Here is a 22,982-nt window from a genome sequence, read left to right as displayed (position 1 = left end):
TGACTTGATGTATTTCATAGGAAAAAGCACTTAGGGGGTTGGATGTTCATCATATTCCTGCCAGCTTAACTATGGTGCCTGTTGGACTTGGTCCTGGAAAAATGGATAATCATCCTTCAAATTCAAGTGCTTTTGGTTCTGAATTTGAGATGTCAGGTCGTAGGACCACTTCTGAATTTGAGATGTCAGGTCCTAGAATCCCTTTTGATTTTACCCTGAAAACCAGTGTGCGGTTGGTCTCTTCATCATCTGTTAAATGGTGGGTGCTATAGTTGGATTTCTTAGATATATATTCTTTGTAATATGCAGTAGCTGTAAACATGCTGAGCGTACAGCCAATAGGATAGCGATCCTTTGTATGGCCAGTTACTTGGACACAATTATTTATTCTTTTCAGTTTCCTAACTATGATTCTAGTTTATAAGCAAATGGCACAATATCGATATCCTAATTTAGCTGTCTGTTGAGCATGTCTTTTTTTGTAGCTGATTTTATTTTTTTTTGAAATATTGAGATGCAGGTTCATTCTTTACACTTGTTATTCATATAAGTGTCTAGCATATTTTAACATATATGGCGCTTAAAATAATACTTCTTTGCTCTAGTTAAACTAATTCTGTAAATGAATTAGTGTGATGTGAAAATAAGGTATCACTGTCTTAATGTAATGGGAAAAATATACCTATCTTAGGTATTTACTTGTATATATTATCTACTGAATACCTGATGTGGAAGCTTATATTCGATGCCTCTCTCCTCACTATTTTGATGATGCAGGTACGTTGACAATTACTACCCTAATTATGCCCCTTAAAGAGATTCCCAGATAGCTTTTTAATATAATAATCTATCTGCAATATTTTGCATGAACTTGTTTTATGCTCACAGTTTATCGTTTGATTCTTTTGATGAATATGTATATCTGTGATTAGATACACGAATTGTTCCAATGTCAGGTAAACTCATTCCAACTTGGCCTGATCACTCAGGTTGGTTGGGCGAACTTGTGTTTTTGGTAGTTCTGAGCATAGAAGCAAATGGAACTCTGATCGCTTAGAGTTTTTTTTTTTGGTCGAACCAGTTTTTCTACTTTGGTTTTATAACTGCTGGATAGTTCTCAAATACCATAATTATTTTCTGTATGCATTAGTGTTGAGTTTTGATTCTTTCTCTTTTCATGTCGTATCATTTTTGGTGAAAAATGGTTGCTTTCCCATGCAGGTGCCATAGGTCGTTTGCAACCCCCCCAATTGATGCAAGCTGTAATCTGTACAGCTTGTCGTCTATAGATGGTGCTACTGCCCAGGTGAAGTTCTATAAATCACTTCACTCATGGGTATATCCCCAGTCTTCTCTACCTGCTTCAGTTGTGTCAGTTTTAGCTTCATCTGCTGGAAAGGAAGGTCAGTTCATGAACCATTTCTCTTATTTTTTTGATATATTATTATTATTATTTCTTAGACAGTTAGACCACTGGCTTCTTTTGGTATTATTCTGTCATTTATATTCATAATTTTCTAGAAGCGCACTTTTGGCTGAAAAGGCAGCAGGATTGGGAAGACTCACTTCGAAGCCTATACTACATGCTAAGAAAGAACATTTGTAACATGTTTTATGGTATATTGCTAAACTTTAATCATATTGATTTTCCGTTATCTTTAACCTACTTGTTATATCATTCTGGGAAATTTCTTGCATTTGATTTTTTTTTTCAATGAATCAGTTAAATTACAGGCTTACTGCTTGAGGAATATATAATGCATTTGCATTTTACTTCTTCTGGTGGCACTGATGTTCCTAACTCAAGTAAAGAAAATAGAAGTTTACATGGTTTTGTTAGTCCAAATACATCTCTCTTTGTTGTTCCTACATTACTGTGATTCTGAAGAACTATTTTTTTATGCAATGACCATTATTTGATTTGACTGATCCGAGGTCACTGCATTGTTATGATAACCAAGAGTTACATGAGAAGAGGTCTAACTACGAACATCAGTCATCTAGATTAGAACACTACAGAAGCTTACATTTGACAGCCAACTGAGTCCATTGGCCCATCAAATAGAGATGCCTATTTTTAGCTGGTACTCTAACTCTCCAAAGATATATGATCTATGGATGACATAAGGAGAAACGGATGCTGCATCCAAATGCAACAGTTAGGTATTTGAAGAAGATATGATGACTTGTTTTGTCCAATCTCCTAAGCAAATAACACAAGTCTAATCCGATAGATCAATGTGCTTATTAGCACAAGTACTCCTACAATAATAACAACAACAACAAAGTCTTATTTCATTAGGTGGGGTCAGCCAGATATAGGAGAATGTTTTTTCACACCTATCTCGCCCATCTGAGCAGCCTGCCATCTTTGATTAACATGATATAAATAAAATCTACTGAGAATGAAGCCTGCTCATGCATATCCAAGCAATGCCAGATCCATCAGAGGACTCTGGAAATAGGTTAATCATGTGACTAAGCTCAGTGAATTCCTCATAGATTATTGGATGACAGAATGAAAAGCCCCAAAGTTGGATTGGAAGGATTAAGCTATTGAAATTTGATAACTGGGTCCAAGCAAACAGAAAAGAGTGTAGGAAAATCATTTCCGAGCATTGAGGCATCCAATAGATGGCTGTGTTAAGCAAGATGATTTGAAATTTCAAATCCAAAGCTTAACTGACAAAAGTCTCTATCCACCCAAATATTTCTCTAGATGAATGACCATGCCAGTCCAGAATGTCTAATTCCCAACTTCTATGTCACAAAGTCACGCTGTACCACAAATTTCCAAGATAAGCCAAAGTTCGCAGAGAAAAGTCATCACCATTTACATAACTAAACTAATTAAAGTCCTTCAAGCTGATAGCATCAAGGTTGCCAAAGTACACAGGAGCAGAAATTTGCTCCACTAGGAAAGGAATCTGACGGGTTATGACTTGGGACGATGATGCTAAAAAGAGTTTCTTCAAATAGTGTCTAAATGATCCTTCACCGAAGTGGGTAGAAAACAAGTGAAATTAGGATTCTATTAACAAGTGCGAGTCTGCAACCTGTGGAGAGAAAGGACTTCTGGCAAGGTTGTAGTCTCCTCTCTACTCTGGCAATAAATTTATCCCATGATTCCTTGCTGGTTTGTTTAAACCTAGCTGAAGGCTAAGGTATGTCAAAGGAAAGTGTTGCAATAGACATCTAAAGATTCAACTAAATTATCATGAATGTTCATTTCCTGACCCATGCAGATGGAGAATTTGCTGATGTTAGTCTTCAAGGCACTGAAGAAAGTGAATGCCATGACTAGAATTTGCAAATACTTTACCACCGAATGCTTAAAAAATGCAGCTGTATCAAGTTTGACCCTCTAGCCTCCTTGTCCTTAAAAAGTACTCGATGGAAGACATCAATCAAAAGAATAAAAAGGTATGAAGAAAGACGGTTATCTTGCCAAAGGCTCCTTCTACAGTGAACTTAGGAGTGAAGCTTGTTATTGACTGTCATTTCCCCATGCACTAGAGTATGTCCATTACCCAAGAAATCTAGCATGTTGAAAAGCCTCCAAGTGAGAGAACATGTTGTCAAAGATCTTCTCATACTTTAGTTTGATGATCACTGAATCTTCCTGTCTCTTCCGACACCAATTAATAATCTCTAAGGTGCACTTGAATGAAACAAACTTTTGTGTTTTGATTCTTCACAAATGTAAATTGAGAGCCACTGAATAAATCTGGAAGTAGAACCTACAGCTGAGTTGCAACTTGCAAGCACCATTGAGATTAGTTTCACTAGCAAGTGCTTCAAAGTTATTGGCTGAAAGTTACTTGGGCAACACATTTCTGTCTTTTCCAATCTTATTAGATTCAGAATTGCATTCTCCTATGTTGCATTTGATTCTTGTGAAAATTGCAGTTTATACTGTGCAGTTTGTGGCTTTATTCATTGGTGGCAACTTATTGGGGAAAAAGAAGCGCTCATGTATTGCTTACGTATCACAATCTACACGTGGTCTACGATCCTTGCTAAGAAAAAATGTATGCTCATCTATTTTACTCTTTGGCTTAAACAGCATTTGTTATCATTCTCTGAGTAACTAATTTTATCTTGCCTTTACCTTCTACTTGAATCATTTAAATTGCATTAAATATTTTTGAGTTTCTCTTGAAAAGTGTAGTAAATAACTAGTATTAGTATTCTGATAACACTGTATTCTAAAATAATATTTAGAAAATAAATTTTACCATGCCACTCGGTGGTGTTGAAGTGGAGCACTCAATTGATGACGACTTGGTTGAACTTATGGAAATTGAGAAGCGAAAATTGGGCCAGGTAGCACGAATATCTTTTTGGGCTCTGTTATTCTTTATTATTTCACTCGAGTACGATCATACTGTTTAATTGTTATGTAGATTTTCCATCTGAGCTCTTCGATGGAGAACGTGGATAACACTTCTCGATCCCTCCTTTCATTTAGTGGACATGAGGAGGTCCAATCTCTATATGATATACTCATAAACTACAGGTATGCAACTAAGGGTCTCTTCAGTTTCTAGTAGTGAAATGCAGGGTCAAAAGAAACTCTTGCCTGTTGTATTTTCACTTGCTGTGTGTTCTTCAGGAAAACCTTGCATTCCTTTACTGGTTCAGATGTTCCTGTCTTGTTTGCACCTGTCCCATTCCAGAATGCAACCTTACATGTTCCAGAGGTAAAAGTGCATTCAAACATTTTACCATAACTGTTGCAGTAATGATTTGTCTACTAGTAAGCTCACTAAATGCTTGTATTGAATTCTAGATGACATGTAAGGAGACAAGGAAAGCTGATATGATCTTTACATCATCTAGTGGCTCAAACACTAGTGATGCAATAATGATACCACCAGGTTTTGGTGGACTTTGTTTTAGCGTTGAACTAAAGGATACAATTATTCCACCATGGGTCGTCTATGGTGTTTGGTCAGCGATGAGCGCCGGGGGGACTAGTTTCCAGTCTCTGTACGATAAGAATCCACAAATAAGTTTCTGCATTTTGCATAAATTTCATGTTTGTTTATAAGGGATTTATTTATTATGTATTCCGTGCCACAGTTTGAGGACTGATCCTTTGTCACTTGGCTTAAATGTTGCCCTTAAATCTGTCTGCTCTGAAGTGCAAGATGGTGGTGCCTCTGGCCTTCCTGCTGCGATTATGAACCCTTCTCTGAGCGGTGCGGCTCTACAACAGCTCAAATTTTCTGATGGTGTATATACTGCTAACATTACACCCATTCTTTGATGATTAAAAAACCATGCCCCGTAATGAAAAAAATCTCTCTTCCTACAAGTGTTTATTCCCTTGAATATGATCTTATTCCAGAGATGCTCAAGTCGGAATTGGGTCGCTGGTGTTTGACCTGTCTAACCTGGAGTAGAATGAAAAAGCTTTTTCATGTTGCAAATTATGTATTTGATTACTTGTATCTTATTTTACAATTCTCTATCATGCGAATTAAGATTGCTTATAGATTGAAGGCATTTCTAGCTCCGGTTTGCAGATTATACATTCCTTTACTTGTGGTACTAAAGTTGTAATTCTAAAGCCCTTGAAAATGTTCCCAACTCTTAGATTGTAAAATATCTAACTTTTAGTAATGACTATGTACTTAATCATATATCTCAACCTTAATGAGAAATCACATCCAAGGTGCAACCGACTAACATATTGATAGGGTTAAAACTCCAAACTAATTGGAAACAAGTGAGATCATCCACCCCAGTGACTGACGCACTGCAAATCCACCTGAATGGCTCTTTGATGATGCATGCAGATGGGAAGATAAAACAGCTCTTTTAGAAACAATGAAGCTCACGTACTAAGCCCCTACAGGTTAGGGCAGTTGGGGCTTCTAGAGAGTATGGGGCTACCCTGGAGGGGCGGTTAAAGTGACGGCTTCACCTTATTCTCAAGCTCACGTACTAGACATGAGATTGCTCCATTTGTGATTGAGGGAAGGACTCATCTTGGTATTACTCACATAGATGAAAACAATACAACGCTGTTGCTCACAAATGGAAAAGATTCTACCTCCCAGCCTTTAGCTTATTAAAAGATGAACATATATTCTTAATTGCACAAAATGTCAACTAATGAAAAAATTAATATTTGTAAAAATGCAACAGAACTCTGTCTCAGAGAACACATCTCGACTGACATTTGTTATTCCATGATTCAAGCACTTAACCATTCTAATCTAGGCTTGGATTAGCACAGTCTTCGATGCTAAGAGGGAGCTTATTTTGAAATATGCAAAAAAGCGATAACAAATCCAAGTTGGGTGTTTAAACTTCTGAAACTACAAAGGGCACGAATGTATGACCCAGATTTTATTGAAAGTTGTTATTACTAAGCAGAAGAAAAGATCGCAGATTCTTACCATATGCAATAAATAAATAAACACAGTAATTGTAAAAGAAGTAACTATTGACACAATAACTGAAAGATGGAATGAATAAATGAATCATCAAAGTCACCTCCAGCTTAGTTCGTTAACTTGAGAAACTAAGGTGCAAGCGATCTTTGTGTGTGTATTCTGATAACGGCAACAAAAAGAACGTCAATTCTAGCGAGGTCAGCGAACAACCGAAGAACCAATTGATCAACTTGATCATTTAATCAGAGATAATGCAACTGCTTTACCGCTTATTAGCACTTTAAATCCCAACCGCGGAAATAGCCTGCCGTTCCCAATACTCCTTTGCTTGCTTCACCATCTCAGAACGCTCACTCCGCAACCTTTCCTTCCAGTACTTTTTGCATCTGACAATCAGTTGAACCAGATGACATACTTTAAGTTGATATTATACATTCGATAAGTTCATTAACAGTAATCACCTGTTCTTGAACAGGAGGTCCAGTTCTGTCATATGCACTGCATCCTTGTACATACCCACCTGCACAATGTTACCTTGTTAGAAGCAAATTCTATAATTGGTACTTTATACTACTTAGAGCAAACAAGAATCTACTGAAAAAAACATTAAGAAAGCTGAAGAAAAAAACATTCAGTTAGTGGCTCGAGTTTGATCCAAATGACATACTTTAAGTTGATATTATACATTCGATAAGTTCATTAACAGTAATCACCTGTTCTTGAACAGGAGGTCCAGTTCTGTCATATGCACTGCATCCTTGTACATACCCACCTGCACAATGTTACCTTGTTAGAAGCAAATTCTATAATTGGTACTTTATACTACTTAGAGCAAACAAGAATCTACTGAAAAAAACATTAAGAAAGCTGAAGAAAAAAACATTCAGTTAGTGGCTCGAGTTTGATCCAATTTGATTGACATGGAGGATGTAAAACTAAATCTACAAGTGGCTTACAAGCATGGCCTTGAAACCCATTGAACATACATAGAATGCATAAAAATAGATGATGCCATTCTGGCTTAGCATTTCATTTTCTTCTCATGAATCAAAATACAAAGACTGATTACATGAGATGTAATCCCATGAAGCACTCTTCATGAGAGGGGGATCTTCATTGATCATAATGGTTAAATAACACTATCATAAACCATTGAAATAATGCAGCAAATGAAAGGCAGAGAGAAATGTAATCAAGTTACAATTACCGCTCTACAAACAGGACATTTGGCTGATTTAGGAGCTTCCTTGAGGCCTTGGAAGAGCAGCACAGAAGCAGCTGAACAAGCACAACCTTTACAAAAAAGATGACCACAACCTAATGCATACGGATTGAATACAATGTCCTAGAAAACCAACAAAAACAACAGAATTGGTTAAACAAACAAGTATCAAAAAAAAAAAATCATCATACCTAATGCTAAATAGATATTGAGCCAGAAAAAATAGAGCAGAAAAGTAACAAAGCAAATTGACTAAAAAAAGGTAATCAGTTAGAAAACCAGGTAGGGCATACGGATGATAAAATATTTTTTGCAAGAGCTTAAGAAATCAAGACCAACAAAATGAAAAAATTATTCGAACATGCCCATATCAATGTCGACAAAATTTGAGACCCAAAATCTGAATGCAAACCCAGGTCTGCACCAGCAATCTGAAACAAAATTTCAAGTTCAAACTGAACTCGCAGGGTCATAATACTACAACTATGCTTGTTCTCTTTAGTCATTTCTGAGAATCATCATTAACTTGTAAACTTAGGCATCCCCAAAATGAGATGCATATAAGCGAAACAAAGTCCTAGTCCTTAACAAGAAAAAAATACTCAAAAATAGGGTCCCAAAGAAGGGTAAAGAAATCTTACCAAGCAAATGGGGCAGATCAGGCTGTATTCGTACTTCTTTGAATTTAAAAGGGTCATGGTCATTACAGGTTGTGTATCTGATAGATCACAAGAAACCTTGTTGAAAAACTCTCCAGGTTCACCCATGTCTGACCCTCTGAAATTTAAATAAAATGCACCCAGTTCTATTAGCCATGGTGACTGCAAAAGCTCTATTTGTTTGGCCCGCATCATAGTCTTGAAGTTTCTTCCATCAACAGAACCATGTACCTATGAAACACAAAGAGAAAGCATGACAAAGAACAAGGAAAAATACAGATTGTATTTGAAAACAGGAAACCAAGTGATATTGGCAAGCTTGCAACTTACTTTGTCATACTTTTTAAGTATTTTGTTTATAGCAATAGCATTCATAGTGACATAATCGAGTAACATTCTTCCTTCTTGTATCATAACTTGTTGATCATCAGCAAAACAGTGCCGCAAACGCCACACGCATCTATACAATCCAGAAGAAATATGAAGGTTGAGGAGGCGTCTGACTCTTGAGCTAAAGCATACAGCTATCTCTGAAGCTTCCTTAGTAAGCTCAGTAAAGAACCTTTGATTGCATGCTAAAGTGATAAAAACAAGTTAGCAACATTATTAGCATATCAAATCTTGATAGAATGACAAGTATCAAGTTTTAGTATTTTTTTTTTCAAAATTTATATGTGCACTCTAGGTGTTGGATTCTTGTCGGCTGAAGGTTTTATTACCTTGTGTTAAATCAAACCCTAGGTATTTTAGTGATTACAAAATGTGATTTATTTTTGAAATGTTAGAGGGGGAGGTCCTCATCAATCTCACATTGCCATAAATATAAATGGATGGTGTTCATTTGACATCTATTATATATAATAGTTACCATATTTGTATATATTATTTGTTACCATATTATATCTATATATTAGGTAATATATATATAGGTCAATTAGGCAAATTTGTCAATTAGCCTAATTATAGTTTCCTAAGATAGATTCTAGTTTGTATATACACATCTAAATGTTTAGGAAAGCAACAAGGTCAGATAAAAATAGGGAAGTAGAAGCAATAAGAGTGAACAACAAAAGTTCACTCGATATTATTCTAGAAAGAAGAGTTTATACAATACAAACTTCTCTATATTTCTTATCATAAACAACTGTGAAAGAGATTGCAGCAGAGGAAACAAAATCTACCGAAGTACTGATGAAAAAAATGAAGAAAAGAAAATGCAGAAGCCAGGTGAATTTCACTTCACCTAGCAAGCTGTAACAAAATGCACGCAAACTGTGAACTAAAGAAAACAGCTACGATAATACTACTCTTTCATATCTCCTATAAAAATTAAACCAAGACTTTCATTATTGGTATCAAAAGGCCAAGGTATGATCACTATTGATAAATAAAGTAGTTCCTTCAACTTCTTTAGCGACTGCAACGAGTGGTATTAAAAGAACTACATTAGTGGCAGTGCAATACTTATGACACAAACCTTCAGATTTAATTGAGATTGTCCGAAAAATAATATAATATTTCAATTCATATGAATTTGCAATCGTCGGTTACCAATCTAAAGTAAACTCGACTCGTTGGGAAAGAGGACATACATGCACAAGAATCACATTGGTCATCCTCCGTCGGCAGCTCGTTGTCCTCGCGTTGTTTACTGACATTAATGGCACCACCATCATCGCTCAGAGAGCGGCAGATCCGGCAGCTCTTCAACACCTTCTTGAGACGCTTATACTCGACATGTGAGCATTTGTTCAAAAACGCCTTTTGTTCTCCATGCAGATACTCCGTGAATGTTTGCCCAAACTTCATCGCCGAACCCCCAAAACTTGCATGCGCCAAAGCTGAAAAATGCACAACTCCGACCATCAACCCGCAAATACTGGAATGGAAAATCATATTATGATTCAACGAAATCAAACTCAGAAGACGAAAGATCGTCGCAACTCACAAGCATACAAAGAATCGAGATAAACAACACTTTCTTGCACCGCCGGACAAGAAAAGAGCGATTCATCATCTATAATGAAACGAAAAGTCCCGAAATCGAAAGTTGATCGCGAGGACGACGGAAAAAGGCAGAAAAACTTTACCGTTTGGATTGGATCAGGAGTCTCTCCCGGAGAGCTCGGCGAGATCTGAAGACCTAATCAATGGCAATAAGGACGATGCGGAAAGTCGAAACGTCAAGGTTTCGCGAGTGGATAAACCTCGAGAGGATTAAGCGAAGCAACGAAAACAGAAGCGTAACCGCTCTCTTCTCCTCCCGAACTACGTCTACGTGTTCTATAAAGCTTTTCCCAAATCACCTGGCTTCGCTCCTCAATCTTCCATAATTTATTGATTCGTTTTCGGCTTTACCTCTCCTGAAGACCCGTGTAGTTATTGGAAGAAAGGCTGGGCCCCGAGGAGACCGCTTCTTGGGTTGGGCTCCGTGCTTGTGTGTTGGGTCGTTGATCGGGTAAAAACTATGAGAGTGAAACAAATGTGGGTGAGATGGTTCAGTTCAGGTTGGAGGCGAACTGGGCCCAGTACGGGCCCCATTTCGTCGTGTGAACGGTGTAATGAAATACCGCCCGAACACGTGGCTGGTCCAAATTTAGGCGTTGGAAGCACTCGCAGAACGCAAAAGGTAGCTTTTAATTTTTATAAATTGAGAGGCACCTTTTTTTTTTTAATTAGAATACTCAAAAAGGGATTCTTTAACCATTAACTATTTTATATTTTAAATATTGATAAAGATTTTAAATTGGTGCACTCTTTACTCTGAAGGTGGACAAGGGAAAGTAGTCAACACTCAACAACAGCGAAAAAAAATTATAAAAGAAATGTAAAAGGAAAGAAGAGAAAGAAAGGAGAAGTACCGAACAAACGTTCTGCAAATACTGCAAACTCTAGCTCGTAGCTTCGCTATGAAAGTTCCCAAAGAGGCTGAACTTAAAGTCCAACAGGCTAGTAGGCTTGAGTGAGCCAACGAAATTGGCCAGGCTAGGCGATTTAATTTAGAAACTTTTAGAAGTAAATTTAATCATTCTCAATCAATACAAAGTGAACAAAACAGATATTTGTTCGACATGTTTGATATCAAGTACTGCATGAATTAACCGAACTGGTTATGCTGGAAACGGTACAGCACTTCGTTTCAGTTTATAAAACAATTAGTCAGTTCAGTTGAAAAAATCACAACCCAAAGATTGACCGTTTCAACATGCCTGCCCAAGTTTTAAAAGCAATGAACCTAAGCAACATGGAGCTCACCTGAAAATCTTTCGCCGATCCAAATCGACAGGAATGTTAATGAATCGTCGAGAACCAGACACAGGCAGCAACTAATAAACAAGGGACAAGGTGCCAAATGTAGTGGTGGCATGGTGTAGTTGGGCAGTAGTACCAGCACCTGAGATTAAGATAGTTGCACTCGGTATTCTCATTGCAGAAAAAAATTGTATGCAAGTCCGAATGATACACGGAGTGGAGTTCTTCAATGCCTCATTCTTTTACATGGTTTGGAAGACAAGGACAAGCAGTTACATTGAATCATCCCATTTTACAACCCAAGAAGAAAGGTGTGAAAGTATAACAAAAGCTGGAAAGAGTGATACACACACCAAAAGAAAAAGGAAAAGGGCAGAAGAGACACTCGGCTATACCCCCTATAAACGCCCCTCTAATTCAAAGCCTCATGTACTAAGTTATACGGCACCAACCATGCAGAAACCTAATAGAGGGCTCGATGGATCAAAAGCCACCAAGAAAAGTGATATAAAGAACGTGCACAAATCATTACAAGAGCTCAAGATAAATAGTCGATTCTCCGTGCACACCATCCCAACTAATACCGGAACAATTTTGGTGATGAAATCCCCCTTCATTCCACATCGCTTTGTTGAACTCATTTCTAGAATCTACGTCATTCTCCTGAATCCATGTGCTTGTGAGGTGACAGCATGAGGTGTTATGGGAAGGGATCTAGCCAACTTTCAATTATAAATTTTTACTGGCTTCTCAAACGTGTGACGATTCTGCAGGAAAACATAGGACTATTGATCTTTGCGCAATTGATGTAGGTAAATCCACAAAAATCTGAAGGGTTGATAGCGCGTTTAAACGGAACCAGGAACAATCTGAAAGGAAGTTATACCTGATTAGTTGTGTAAGCTTTTTTTGGAGCAGTGTCGGAATGTTCTAAACCAAGGTACTGCTCCCAGGCTCCATAAATATCTCTTCTCTGCACCACCAATGTAATCAACTTCATAGGGAGAAAAACAGAGAAAGAAACACCAAAATAAACATACCTGAAATCTATTGGATACAATGTCTGAATCCTGGAGATATTCAGGACGTCCAAGTGATATAAAAGCAAACTTCCACTATTTGAACAAAAGAATTCTATTAGATCTATCGATAAGTTGGATATCAAGATGTCAGATATAAAAGGGTGAGATATAAATGTAATTTGAACAAACTTAAAAAAAAAATCAGTTTAGAAACTGAACAAGTAAATGCACACATGTAGCATAGGAAGCTGACCATTAAGTAACTGACATGTGCATTACAAAAAACATGATAGAGACTTATAAAGACCTCTAAAATAATGGAAGATGTTAATGCAAATGAACACTTGATCAAAGAAGTAAGAACAAAAATAGTAAAATACCTTTGAAAATTCATCATCAGGAACTTGTAGTTTTGTCTGAATGCGTATCTTGATATCGGCTAAAGTCTCACCTTCCTTAATTACAAGGAAGAAAGGCTCTCCAAAGTTCTGTACTTGCTGCAAGAAGCATAAAATGATTAAATGTTCTTTTTGGAAACAAAATAACGCAAATAAGATAAATAAAAAACTAATTATTAGCCCTTAAACATGACATAAGAAAACATGGAGTTGAAAATAAAGAAAAATAATTAAGAAAATGGGATGATTTTTATCATTAAATAGGCATCTCTAAGACAAACAGAGCGGGGGGAAAGAAGGAAGGTTTCATGGATAAAAAAGCATCTGTTTCAAGAAATTAACTCAATTAATCATGGAATGTAGGGAGTATTGACAACCACAACATAATTCAAGCTGAGAATCCCAAACAGCACCTGTGAGATCTCACTTGCAAAGGGAAAATGGCATCGAACGTGCAAATAGCCAAACAGGATATAAGATACCACAGGTTTAAAATAAATAATGTCTTCAATTTCTCCATCTTTATTAGATTTGAAGAAAACTCAAACAGGAAAAAAATTGCAGACTTCATGGATAAAAATAGTTACATAACATTACAATAGATAAATAACCTATATGGAATTAAACCCATAACCACAAAATAAAAATTGACTCGACTTAGAACTCCAGTTCACATAAAAGTAGAAAAATCTCATAAATAGAAAAATATGACGAAGACATGACATTTGTACTAGTTGGGAGACTTAACAACTGATCCTTTGGATAATCTTCAAAAGGGTTGTCAGTCAGACTTTAAGAAGATATATCTGATTTTCAAATCAGTAAAATCTTCTAGAGCATAAAAAGGGGAAGATGTCACAATGGCAATGTCTGCTAAGATGAAATGACTTGTCGAGGATTACAGAGAAAAGGAGATAGATTAGTATTTTATATAGGAGACTTAATATAGAGAGACTGAGTAAAGTATAGTTTTACTCTGAAAAGATGATAATATGTCAAAAGAAAACTGTAAAATCTTGGCATCTTCATGAGAGAAAGAGACCAGCAGAAGGGAGACAAAGACTGACCTATCTGTTAAGTTGCAATCATAGACTGAAACCTTGTTGAGAAAAAATTTCTTGGCGCAAAGCTCAGAAACCATGTTGAGAAAAATATTATGATACAGGTAAAAGAAAACAAATAGGAATTTTGTTGGTGAACATAAACTATACCAGATTTTAATTATTAGAAAAGAAAAATGACAACTCAAACACACTAAAATTACCATTTGGTTCTGATTAGAATCTCTAGTAAAGTGATAAACATGAATCATGCGATCATGAAGCCCCAGGCTTTTCTCTTCCTCTGGAATCTGGAAGGATGATACTTCATTAGACTTGATAGGTTACTAGCGCATAAGACAGCATAATAACAAACATCAACAAAAAACAACAAATACACTAAAAGCATCCCAGTTGAATATTAAAAATGAAAACTCACCTCCTCTGCACGCAAAGTCCAATACTGATCATTAATGTTCTCAATTTTTTCACCTGGTGGAAATATCTGCATGAACAAAAAGTCAAGATGGAGGCAAGAATACCTCAAAAACAGCTTTGACAAGAAAGAAATTCCATGTGTAGGGGTGTATGGAAACTAATTGGCAAAAGATACTAAATCTCCAATAGGATAGAATTTAACTTTAAAATACCCGTCAATAACCAGTATGCACTAGAAAAAAGCATTCACATGTAAGCACATTCTCACATTTAAAGTATGACACAAATATCAACTAAAAAGTCAGAAATTGGACAAGGTAGAGCTCAACCTCTATACCTAACAATGTAGTTGAGCAGAGAGTTAACTTTATGGACCAATCCCATTTAGGAGTAGGCAAAATTTTAATTATAACCCTGCTTATGTGAGCTTTTGAATTTCCTCTAAGAACATCAATAACAAAAAGGTACCTTGTAGATTTTGTGATAGAAAACCTCAAGCAGCCTGACTTCAGCATCTGGACGAGAGAGTTCAACCTAAATGAGAAAAAAGAAGCATAAAAAACTGTAAGCCATAAATAAAGTAACATTAAAACAATAAGATGAATGCAACAACAAATGAACTCTCTTTCTTCCATCACAAACTGCATATTCAAGAAGAAAATAACCACATCACATACATGTAATTACCTTGGTCTTGAGGTCATTGATTACATCGGCTACAGTACTATTCTTAGGAAGTCTAATGGTGTGAATTGCTACCTGAAGTTGAAAAAGTTTAGGTTTAAGAAAGCTTCATAAAAACAAAATATAGCTACAGAAGAAGTGAAGGTTTGAACCACCTCTTCTTTTGTGGCATGATGGAAAGCTACTTTCAGAGTTTTTAAACCTTGCAATTCGGGGAGAGGAATATCCAATATCTCATAATACAAAATATCAGAAGTCTGCAGCAGTTAAATCAGAATGACTTAATTGAACTAATTTTTACTGTAAACAATTAGTTTGGATGAATAAATATTGTAAAAAAGTTGAACAACTTGGTTATAATGAACCAGCATGTCTAACAGGTGGTCTACACCCCGGTATTTGATGGGTTGTGGTTTAGGCTGCTGAGAATAACAGTTATGAGATGTAAGGCGAATTTTAGATGAATCATCTACACCAAGTTGACGCGCAACCCTTTCAACAACATCATCATATGTGAAAAGTTTGGATCTGAATAGATATCATATCAGAGTACAAGGTTAGAAAGATGACATAGCTAGGTACAATTATACAAATTATATTCTCAAATACTTACAATTCCAAGGAAAAATCCTCCTCCTTTGGCTTCTCCAAAGATCGAAAATGAACAACCTATAACATCATATCATACAAACCTTGAGTATAGGTCTCACAACCCATGGTAGGGCAGAGTAGTTACTAATATAGAAGATAATTAAAGCAAACAAGATAATAAACCAATAATTACCAAATGCCAAACACTCAATACTGATCTCTTGTATTATCTATAATTCCATTTTAGAAATGTATGGAGGAGAAAATGGTAGGTAGCTTACTTATGTCTTTTGTTTATCTACTGTGTCTGATTTAAGCTTATATAAGGCCCTCTAACATCTATTGCTGACCCCATTAATTTTAGTTCTCTCAGATCAAACCAGGTAGCTATTTTAGTCTTTTGTTTGTCTACTGGGTGTCTGGTTTAAGCTTATATAAGACCCTCTAACACCTATTTCTAACCCCATTTATTTTTTCAACTCTCTCAGATTAAACCTCACTCATGTATCCTACAAATTCTTGCTATCCTATGTTCCTTTAAAAATTCTGCAAATTTGATCATCCATAGACTGGATTTTGATGGGTTTAAATGTACGGCATGGATTCTGAGGAGAAAAGAAAAAGGTAGAGAAAACTTCCAATTGAAATTGTATACAGTATAGTATAATATCACAATGGTGTGACATACAATTTAGACTCTGCTTAGCGTCCATATGTCGCACTAGAATTATTCTAGAACATTAAACTCAAGCAGTCAAATACAAGCACATCTTTTTGATTTTTTTTGAAAGAGTTAATTACTAAATCTTTTTTTTGGTTGAAATTTAATTACTACATCAATTGTGTACAGTTTACAGAATGTCAAATCTGTCACAACCTTTGAAGCTTTTCAAATATATCATATGAAATAGGTTTCAGCAAGAATCTATCACCCATCAAACTTCATTCCATCCGCTGTCAACTTGCTGGCAAAGCATTGATGCAGTGGAATGCCTACTCAGCTAAGTTATCTATATCACCTACCAACTCAACAACTATTAAAAAATAAAAATAAAAAACTAAAAAACCTAGATTCAGCACCCACCCACACCTTGATTGCCCTAGCCACTTGCCCTTGTGGCAATCTAAATGTTGCTGGGGTCTCTGCAGTCTGCACCCCCTCCAGTGGTGGACTGCTCATGGCCTTGAAGGAAGATCTCTAATGCCCTTCCATTTTGATGATATTTCATTTGAGGTATGCATTTAGTTTAATTTTTGTTATATTTTCCTTTGGCATTATTATAGTCCATACACGCCAAGCGAACCTTGTCTCTTGGTAGGCCAAGCTCAAATAAGTTCTGGGGCTTGTTAGGAACCTAAAACACTGAATCCATCCTCTTTATAAAGTTTCATTAGAGATTGTGGTCCCTATGAGCCCAATAATAAACTTAATAACTGCATAGGTCACGCCTTTATAAACAATGTGTTCAGACATGATAACAAGGAGTAGGCCCTTTGATCGTATCCCAACTACGGCGCAGTGATTGTCATTTTCCTTAAGTGGGATTAAAAATCTGGGATGTTGGCGGCTGGGCAAGAAGCCGCTATGATTCCGAATTTACCCGGTGGGCAAACCGGGGGAAGGCTGTCCGCCTCTAGGATTAGTTGAGTCCAAGGCTCAGAGGCTCAGATACCTGAATTATCCCAAAAAAAAAAGGGGAGTAGACCCTTTGGTTCAAAGATGTGGCTAGCGGGCAAGAAGCGAACACTCCGTGGAGGCAAAGAAAGCAGCAGTAGAGGTGGAGGCATGGGCAAGAAGTGCATTAGAATGAAGTTGATGATGGATCCAGCCGGGAGGATGAAGTCTAAGTCAAGCTCATTGAGACGGAAGTTGGGGCAGCAGGCTTTTGTTGCCAACGACGCAAGCACTCACTTTGAAGGGCAATTGAGGAAGGGATCAACTGTATTAAATTAAGTAATAGTCATTGAGTTGGCAAGTGAAGTAGCCCACATGGCTGAATTGGCATTCCATCAACAAGTTAACAGCAGGGATGATTTTTAAACAGGCAATAAATTTGTTCCACAAGTCTAAACCATATGATAGATTTGGTAAGTTTAGAAGATTGTGATAGATTTAAAATCCTTACAAATATAAGATGGGTTAGAACCCAATTCGGAATAACAGATTCAATTCAACCAAGAATACAATTTTAGTCTCATAACTGTGGAAACCAAGTTATGCATTTCACTTCTCAACTGTGCTTTTTGTCATAGTAATTTTTTGATGGAATATCTATAAAACATTTTTGTTTGACATCAACATCTGCTGAACGTCTAAGATCCCATCATGATTAAGAGATTGGACATTTTCCAATCAATTTGTTTCCTTCTCTAGGTTTTTACTGATTGCTTTCTTCAGGAAAGACTCCATAACTCTAACTTGGATGCAGAAAGATGATAGGAATGAAATTCATTATAGATCAGAAAGACATACCTGGCGGTTACGAACATACTCCAAGAAAGAAGGAACATCAGGATATCGAAACTGGCTCCTATTTGCTGATGTTAAAGATTTTTGATAGCAAATGATATCTCCGTCTTCAAGCTACATTCAGAGATACATACAAACTGATGAATAGGATAGCAGGTAAAAAGTTAAAAAGGAAATTGTTCATCATATTTACCTGGCTTGACTTGAAAGACATCCGCATGTCAATATGCTCACACATGACATTCGGTTCAAACTTTATTTCCTAAATATCGAAGCATAGGGCAATTATATATCCTTATCTTGGACTAACATATAATATAGAACATGAAAACAAAACTATAAAGAACAATATTTTGTTATTGAGGTGTATTCGTCTAATAATAACCATGTGTATGAAAAGTCTATCACATAAATAAAAGGAGAGTTGTATGCCCATTTTTTGGGCAGAAAACGTTATACTTTTATATATTGATGGAGAAAATTGAGAAATAAAAGTGGATTTCAATTTTCCTAAAAATCTTAAAAATTTGAAACATGTTTGGTATACAAAACAAAACATTGGTGTAGAGTGGAATTTATGCGATATTATTTGTCTAGAAAGAAAATTGACATTTCAATAGCCAATCTAATGGAAAAAAGGAAAAATTATTTGGTCTGATTATTACATGATTAATAATTCTTTTATTGTTGCTCCTATTTCGTAGAAAGATTTTCAAAAGAATATAAAGATGAACAATTAATCACTAATGCTCAGTTTACATGGAAGGATGGATTCAAAAATTGAGAAAAGTTTTTCGCACAGAAAACTTTCAATTGTTTATTTTGTAAGGAAGGATTGATTATTTATCCTTCCCATTGTTTACCTGTTAGGAAATAATAGAAGGCTGGATTTACAAATCCTTAACGGGGATTCATTTGTTAACAAATTTTTATCACCCAAAATCGGACGGAACGCCTTTCCTTCTCGTCTATCACGTTCTTGCCCTCAACGATGCGAGCACAGACAACCCTACGCAACTTGCCTAGCACGGTCGCTCGCGCAGGCATCCCCACAAGGCCACTCTCGAGCAGAGCGGTGAGTGTCCCCGACACATCTGCTCGAGAGGCAAAGCTTCTTCTCCTACCTATCCTATTCGGACTCGTCCACAACTCGACGGGGATCATCATAGAGACTTAGATCGCAGTGCTGCTGCTGAAGGCGGAGGCTACGACGCTGGAGGTCCAAGAGGGAGGGTCCGCTAGCGAGGTGGAGATTCTTCTCCCGCTTCCCCTGGTCAGACTCATCGGCAGCTCGGTGGGGATCGTTAGCGGAGCTAAGATTGCAATGTTAGTGTTGCTGCAGCCGGAGGCAGAGGCGATGCTAGAGGTTCAAGAGGGAGGGTCTTCCCTTCTTCTTCGTCTTCCTTGCTGTCACGGCCGCCTTCATGTTGTCCATTCTGTGCGCCACCAATTTCTCTCTCTGCCCCCCCTGGATTCTTTTTCTTTCCCTAATGATTCTTTCCTCTTCCCTTGTCTGTTTTTTCTTTTCCCTTCCCTTCCCAAGATACTAATTTCTCAAGACTCTATTATAAGTTTTTTCTAAGTCAATGAATACCATATGTAGATCTTGTTTTTGCTCTTGATATTTTTCAATTAATTGTCCAAAAAGATGTAAAAGCTTCTATTGTTGGCCTTTTAGACATGAACTCAAATTGATTTTCGCTCACCGCGGTCTCCTTCCTTAATCCATTTTTTATTACTTTTTCCTAAAGTTTCATGATATGACTCATTAGTTTAATATCCTTATAGTTTGTACAATTTTATACGTCTCCCTTGTTCTTATATAAGAGAACTAGAGTATTTATTCTATATTGATCATGCATTTTTTTTTCAATATCATGTTAAATAATTTTATAAGTCATTCAATACATTGTTTCTTTAGACACTTCCATACCTCTATTGGAATATCATCTGGTCTAATAGCTTTTCCATTGTACATCACATTTAAAGCTTGTTGTACTTCTGAAATTTGAATTATACGATAAAAATTTAAATTTCTACTCATTTGACCTATTTAAATTACCTAAATTAAGTTGGTCGCCAAAACTTTTATTAAAAAATTAATGAAAATACCTCTTCCACCGCTTGTTTATTTCTCTATCGTTTACTAATATCCTATTACATTCATCTTTAATACATTTTATTTAAATAAGATCCCTTGTCTTTTTTTCTCTCATTTTAGTTATTCTATAAATGTCTCTTTCCTATTCTTTTTATCCAATTTTTATATAATCGTTCAAAAGTTTTATTCTTTGCTTCATTCACTACTCTCTTAGCTTCTTTCTTGGCTATTGTATTTTTTTTTAAGTTTTCCTCATGCTTACAAATACATAATTTTTTATAAACTATTCGTTTTTTCTTCACTTTCTCTTCTACTTTCTCATTCCACCACTAAGATTCCTTACTAGTGTTCTAAAAGACAGATGTGGCGGCCACATGGGCGCCGCCTAGGCGTTAGTTCAGCCCCGCTTTTGTCAAAGGCAAGCAAATGGCAAAATTAACGGCGTTTTAGGGTTAAAAAATCATTCACTTTCATTTCAAAGCACTAGTCTCCTTTTGCCTCGAACCACTAACCGCCGCCGCTAATGCCTGTTGTTGCCATCATCGTCGCCCGCTGCTGTCGTCACCGCCGCCATCATTTAGGTTAGACTTTTAAATATTTCGGATTAGAATATCGCTAGCCACAATCGTTTCGGCACAATATACGCAAGGCGTCAGCGTGCTGCGATGCCTCTGAAGCCGTCATCTGGGCTTGGCGACTAGTCTGGACAGGCGACAAGTCCAGATCCGTTGCGCAGGCTCGGACGTGTCGCCCGAGCTCGAGAACGGACCTGGAAGCATCGCCTTGCGAATTGCAACTACCTCGAACGTGTTGCGCGAAGCCTTCGACATGTTGTGCGACACCGACGCCTAGGACGCCTGAGCCCTTCGAAGCGTTGCGCGAAGCCTCCGACGCGTTGTGGGACATCGACGCCTCCGATGCGCGTGCGATGCCTTTGACGCATGTCAATGTCAACGAAGCATGACTTTTTTTTTAACTTAGGACTTTATATTAATAAAATTAATCAACTCCTAGCTAAGATTGTGATACATTTATTAGGCCTTATTAAAGCCTAATAAATTTATCCCATTAATTTAATATATATATTTTTAAATGTTAAATTAAATTAATAAATTTTAAATGGGATCAACTTTTGTGGAGGAATCAACTTTTTAAAAGTTAAATCAGCTTTATATATATATATATATATATATTTTGTTAATATATTTTATATGTTACAAATACAATTTTAAATCAGGTTTTAATTTTAAATCAAATTTTCAGTAAGTGTTTTTTTTTAAATTTTTTTTATCTTTTATTTAATTATTGATTTATTATATTAAAGGGTAAAGGGGGAAAATGAGAAATAACCGGAGGTGGAATTGAAGCGGAAGTTTAGTGATATTGTTTGAGATTATGGAGTATTGTATTGCAAAGAAAAAAGAGTTTGAATTACATGCAAACTGTGTAAGAGGCTTATTAAGGAAGGACTATATCGGATGAAGCTTCATATTATGGGTATTGTAGGGTAAGTTGAGACATGCACTAAAGCATCCGATGAAGACAAAAAGAGTTAGAGCTTATCTTAAAAATAGCAAGAATAAGAAGCGCGAAAGGCTGGAAGAACTAAAAGAAGAAAGGGTGGAAGAAAATATAGGTGTTGATTTGGAGGATGAAAATTGTCAAGTGGAGGGAGATTCTTCTAAAAAGAAGTCAAAGCACCTCAGGCCTATTGATAAGTGGACATCCGCAATCGATCCAACAAAGGCAAGACAACAAAACATTAATGATGCATTGAAGTTAAAGTTTACAAATGATGTGCATGAGTACGTTGCAAGATGGGTTTACGAGGCAGGAATTCCTTTTCATGCAATTGACAATCAAAGTTTTAGACAATTTGTAGAGGCAGTTGGTCAATTTGGTCCGGGCTACAAACGTCCAAGTCAATATCTTCTAAGAGAGATACTTTTGAAACAAGAAGTTGAGAGAACCAAATTATCTTTGAAAATACATGAAGAAAAGTGGATGAAAAACGGATGTTCAATTATGGGCGATGTATGGACGGATTGCAAGAGGAGAAGCATTATGAATTTATGTGTTAATTGCAAACTAGACACTTCATTTCTTGGTTCTATAGAAGAATCCATGGAGGCACATACCGGGACTTACATCTTTGAGTTTGTGGGAAAATACATCAATAAAATTAGCCTCAACATATTGTTCAAGTAGTGATGGACAATGCGACAAATAATATGGCAGCGATGGAGTTGTTGAAGGTTACACAACCTCAAATTTTCTAGACCTCTTGTGCGACTCATACAATCAACCTTATGCTTGAATCAATTGGAAAGCTACTCAAGTTTAAAGGAATAGTTGAGAAAGCAAAGGCCCTAACACTATTTATCTATGCATATTATAGAACTTTGGCTATTATGAGGAAATATACAAAGAAGAGGGATATTGTGAGGCTCAGGGTGAGTAGATTTGCTATTTCATTTTTGAACTTGGAAAGTCTCAAAGATCGGAAAGATGAATTGAGGCTTATGTTTACATCCGAGGAGTGGAGCAACACAAAATTAAGGAGTAGTGTGAAGGGGAAAGCAGTGGAGGCGACGGTAACAAGTATCTCTTTTTGGAATGGTGTTTCTTTGACTTTGAATGTTTTCACCCCTTTAGTGACAATTTTACGCCTTGTTGATGGTGACAAAAAAGCCCTCAA

General features: G+C 36.6%; 3 protein-coding genes across 6 annotated transcripts in view; 1 reads left to right on the top strand and 2 right to left on the bottom strand.

The window, feature by feature from the left end:
• The first annotated feature begins 70 nt into the window (after positions 1-70).
• LOC121986469 (protein downstream neighbor of son homolog) lies at positions 71-5,495 on the top strand. Its single transcript, XM_042540440.1, has 10 exons — positions 71-232; positions 933-956; positions 1,222-1,403; positions 1,522-1,617; positions 3,910-4,031; positions 4,225-4,326; positions 4,407-4,519; positions 4,616-4,703; positions 4,793-4,992; positions 5,086-5,495. The coding sequence occupies exons 1-10, from the start codon at positions 72-74 to the stop codon at positions 5,270-5,272; spliced, it is 1,275 nt and encodes a 424-aa protein (XP_042396374.1). The 5' UTR covers position 71; the 3' UTR covers positions 5,273-5,495.
• Positions 5,496-6,363: 868 nt separating this feature from the next.
• Positions 6,364-10,618, bottom strand: LOC121984025 (probable E3 ubiquitin-protein ligase BAH1-like 1). Its single transcript, XM_042536780.1, has 7 exons — positions 10,379-10,618; positions 9,881-10,129; positions 8,619-8,863; positions 8,271-8,519; positions 7,615-7,752; positions 7,121-7,179; positions 6,364-6,793 (listed from the first exon to the last, which is right to left on the bottom strand). Exons 2-7 carry the CDS (start codon positions 10,095-10,097, stop codon positions 6,688-6,690), a joined length of 1,014 nt encoding a protein of 337 aa, XP_042392714.1. The 5' UTR covers positions 10,098-10,129; positions 10,379-10,618; the 3' UTR covers positions 6,364-6,687.
• Positions 10,619-11,733: 1,115 nt separating this feature from the next.
• The window catches only part of LOC121983995 (ubiquitin C-terminal hydrolase 13-like), a 34,254-nt gene continuing 23,005 nt past the window's right edge, over positions 11,734-22,982 (bottom strand). For 2 of the 4 annotated variants that reach the window (XM_042536734.1, XM_042536736.1), the window contains exons 20-32: positions 18,377-18,445; positions 18,187-18,297; positions 15,736-15,791; positions 15,470-15,650; positions 15,278-15,379; positions 15,126-15,197; positions 14,907-14,972; positions 14,440-14,505; positions 14,225-14,311; positions 12,943-13,059; positions 12,581-12,655; positions 12,427-12,513; positions 11,734-12,307 (exon numbers count right to left, since the gene is read on the bottom strand). In XM_042536734.1, coding sequence (XP_042392668.1) covers positions 12,266-12,307; positions 12,427-12,513; positions 12,581-12,655; positions 12,943-13,059; positions 14,225-14,311; positions 14,440-14,505; positions 14,907-14,972; positions 15,126-15,197; positions 15,278-15,379; positions 15,470-15,650; positions 15,736-15,791; positions 18,187-18,297; positions 18,377-18,445 — 1,131 coding nt within the window. In that variant the 3' untranslated portion in view covers positions 11,734-12,265. The remainder of the gene's footprint in view (positions 12,308-12,426; positions 12,514-12,580; positions 12,656-12,942; positions 13,060-14,224; positions 14,312-14,439; positions 14,506-14,906; positions 14,973-15,125; positions 15,198-15,277; positions 15,380-15,469; positions 15,651-15,735; positions 15,792-18,186; positions 18,298-18,376; positions 18,446-22,982) is intronic. The other 2 variants (XM_042536735.1, XM_042536737.1) reach the window with 1 other exon arrangement.

The sequence above is a fragment of the Zingiber officinale genome, chromosome 5B (assembly GCF_018446385.1).
Source record: "Zingiber officinale cultivar Zhangliang chromosome 5B, Zo_v1.1, whole genome shotgun sequence".
In the NCBI taxonomy this organism is placed as follows: Eukaryota; Viridiplantae; Streptophyta; class Magnoliopsida; order Zingiberales; family Zingiberaceae; genus Zingiber; species Zingiber officinale.
Note: the sequence above shows the minus strand (reverse complement) of the source record. Positions and strands in the feature narration are given on the sequence as shown.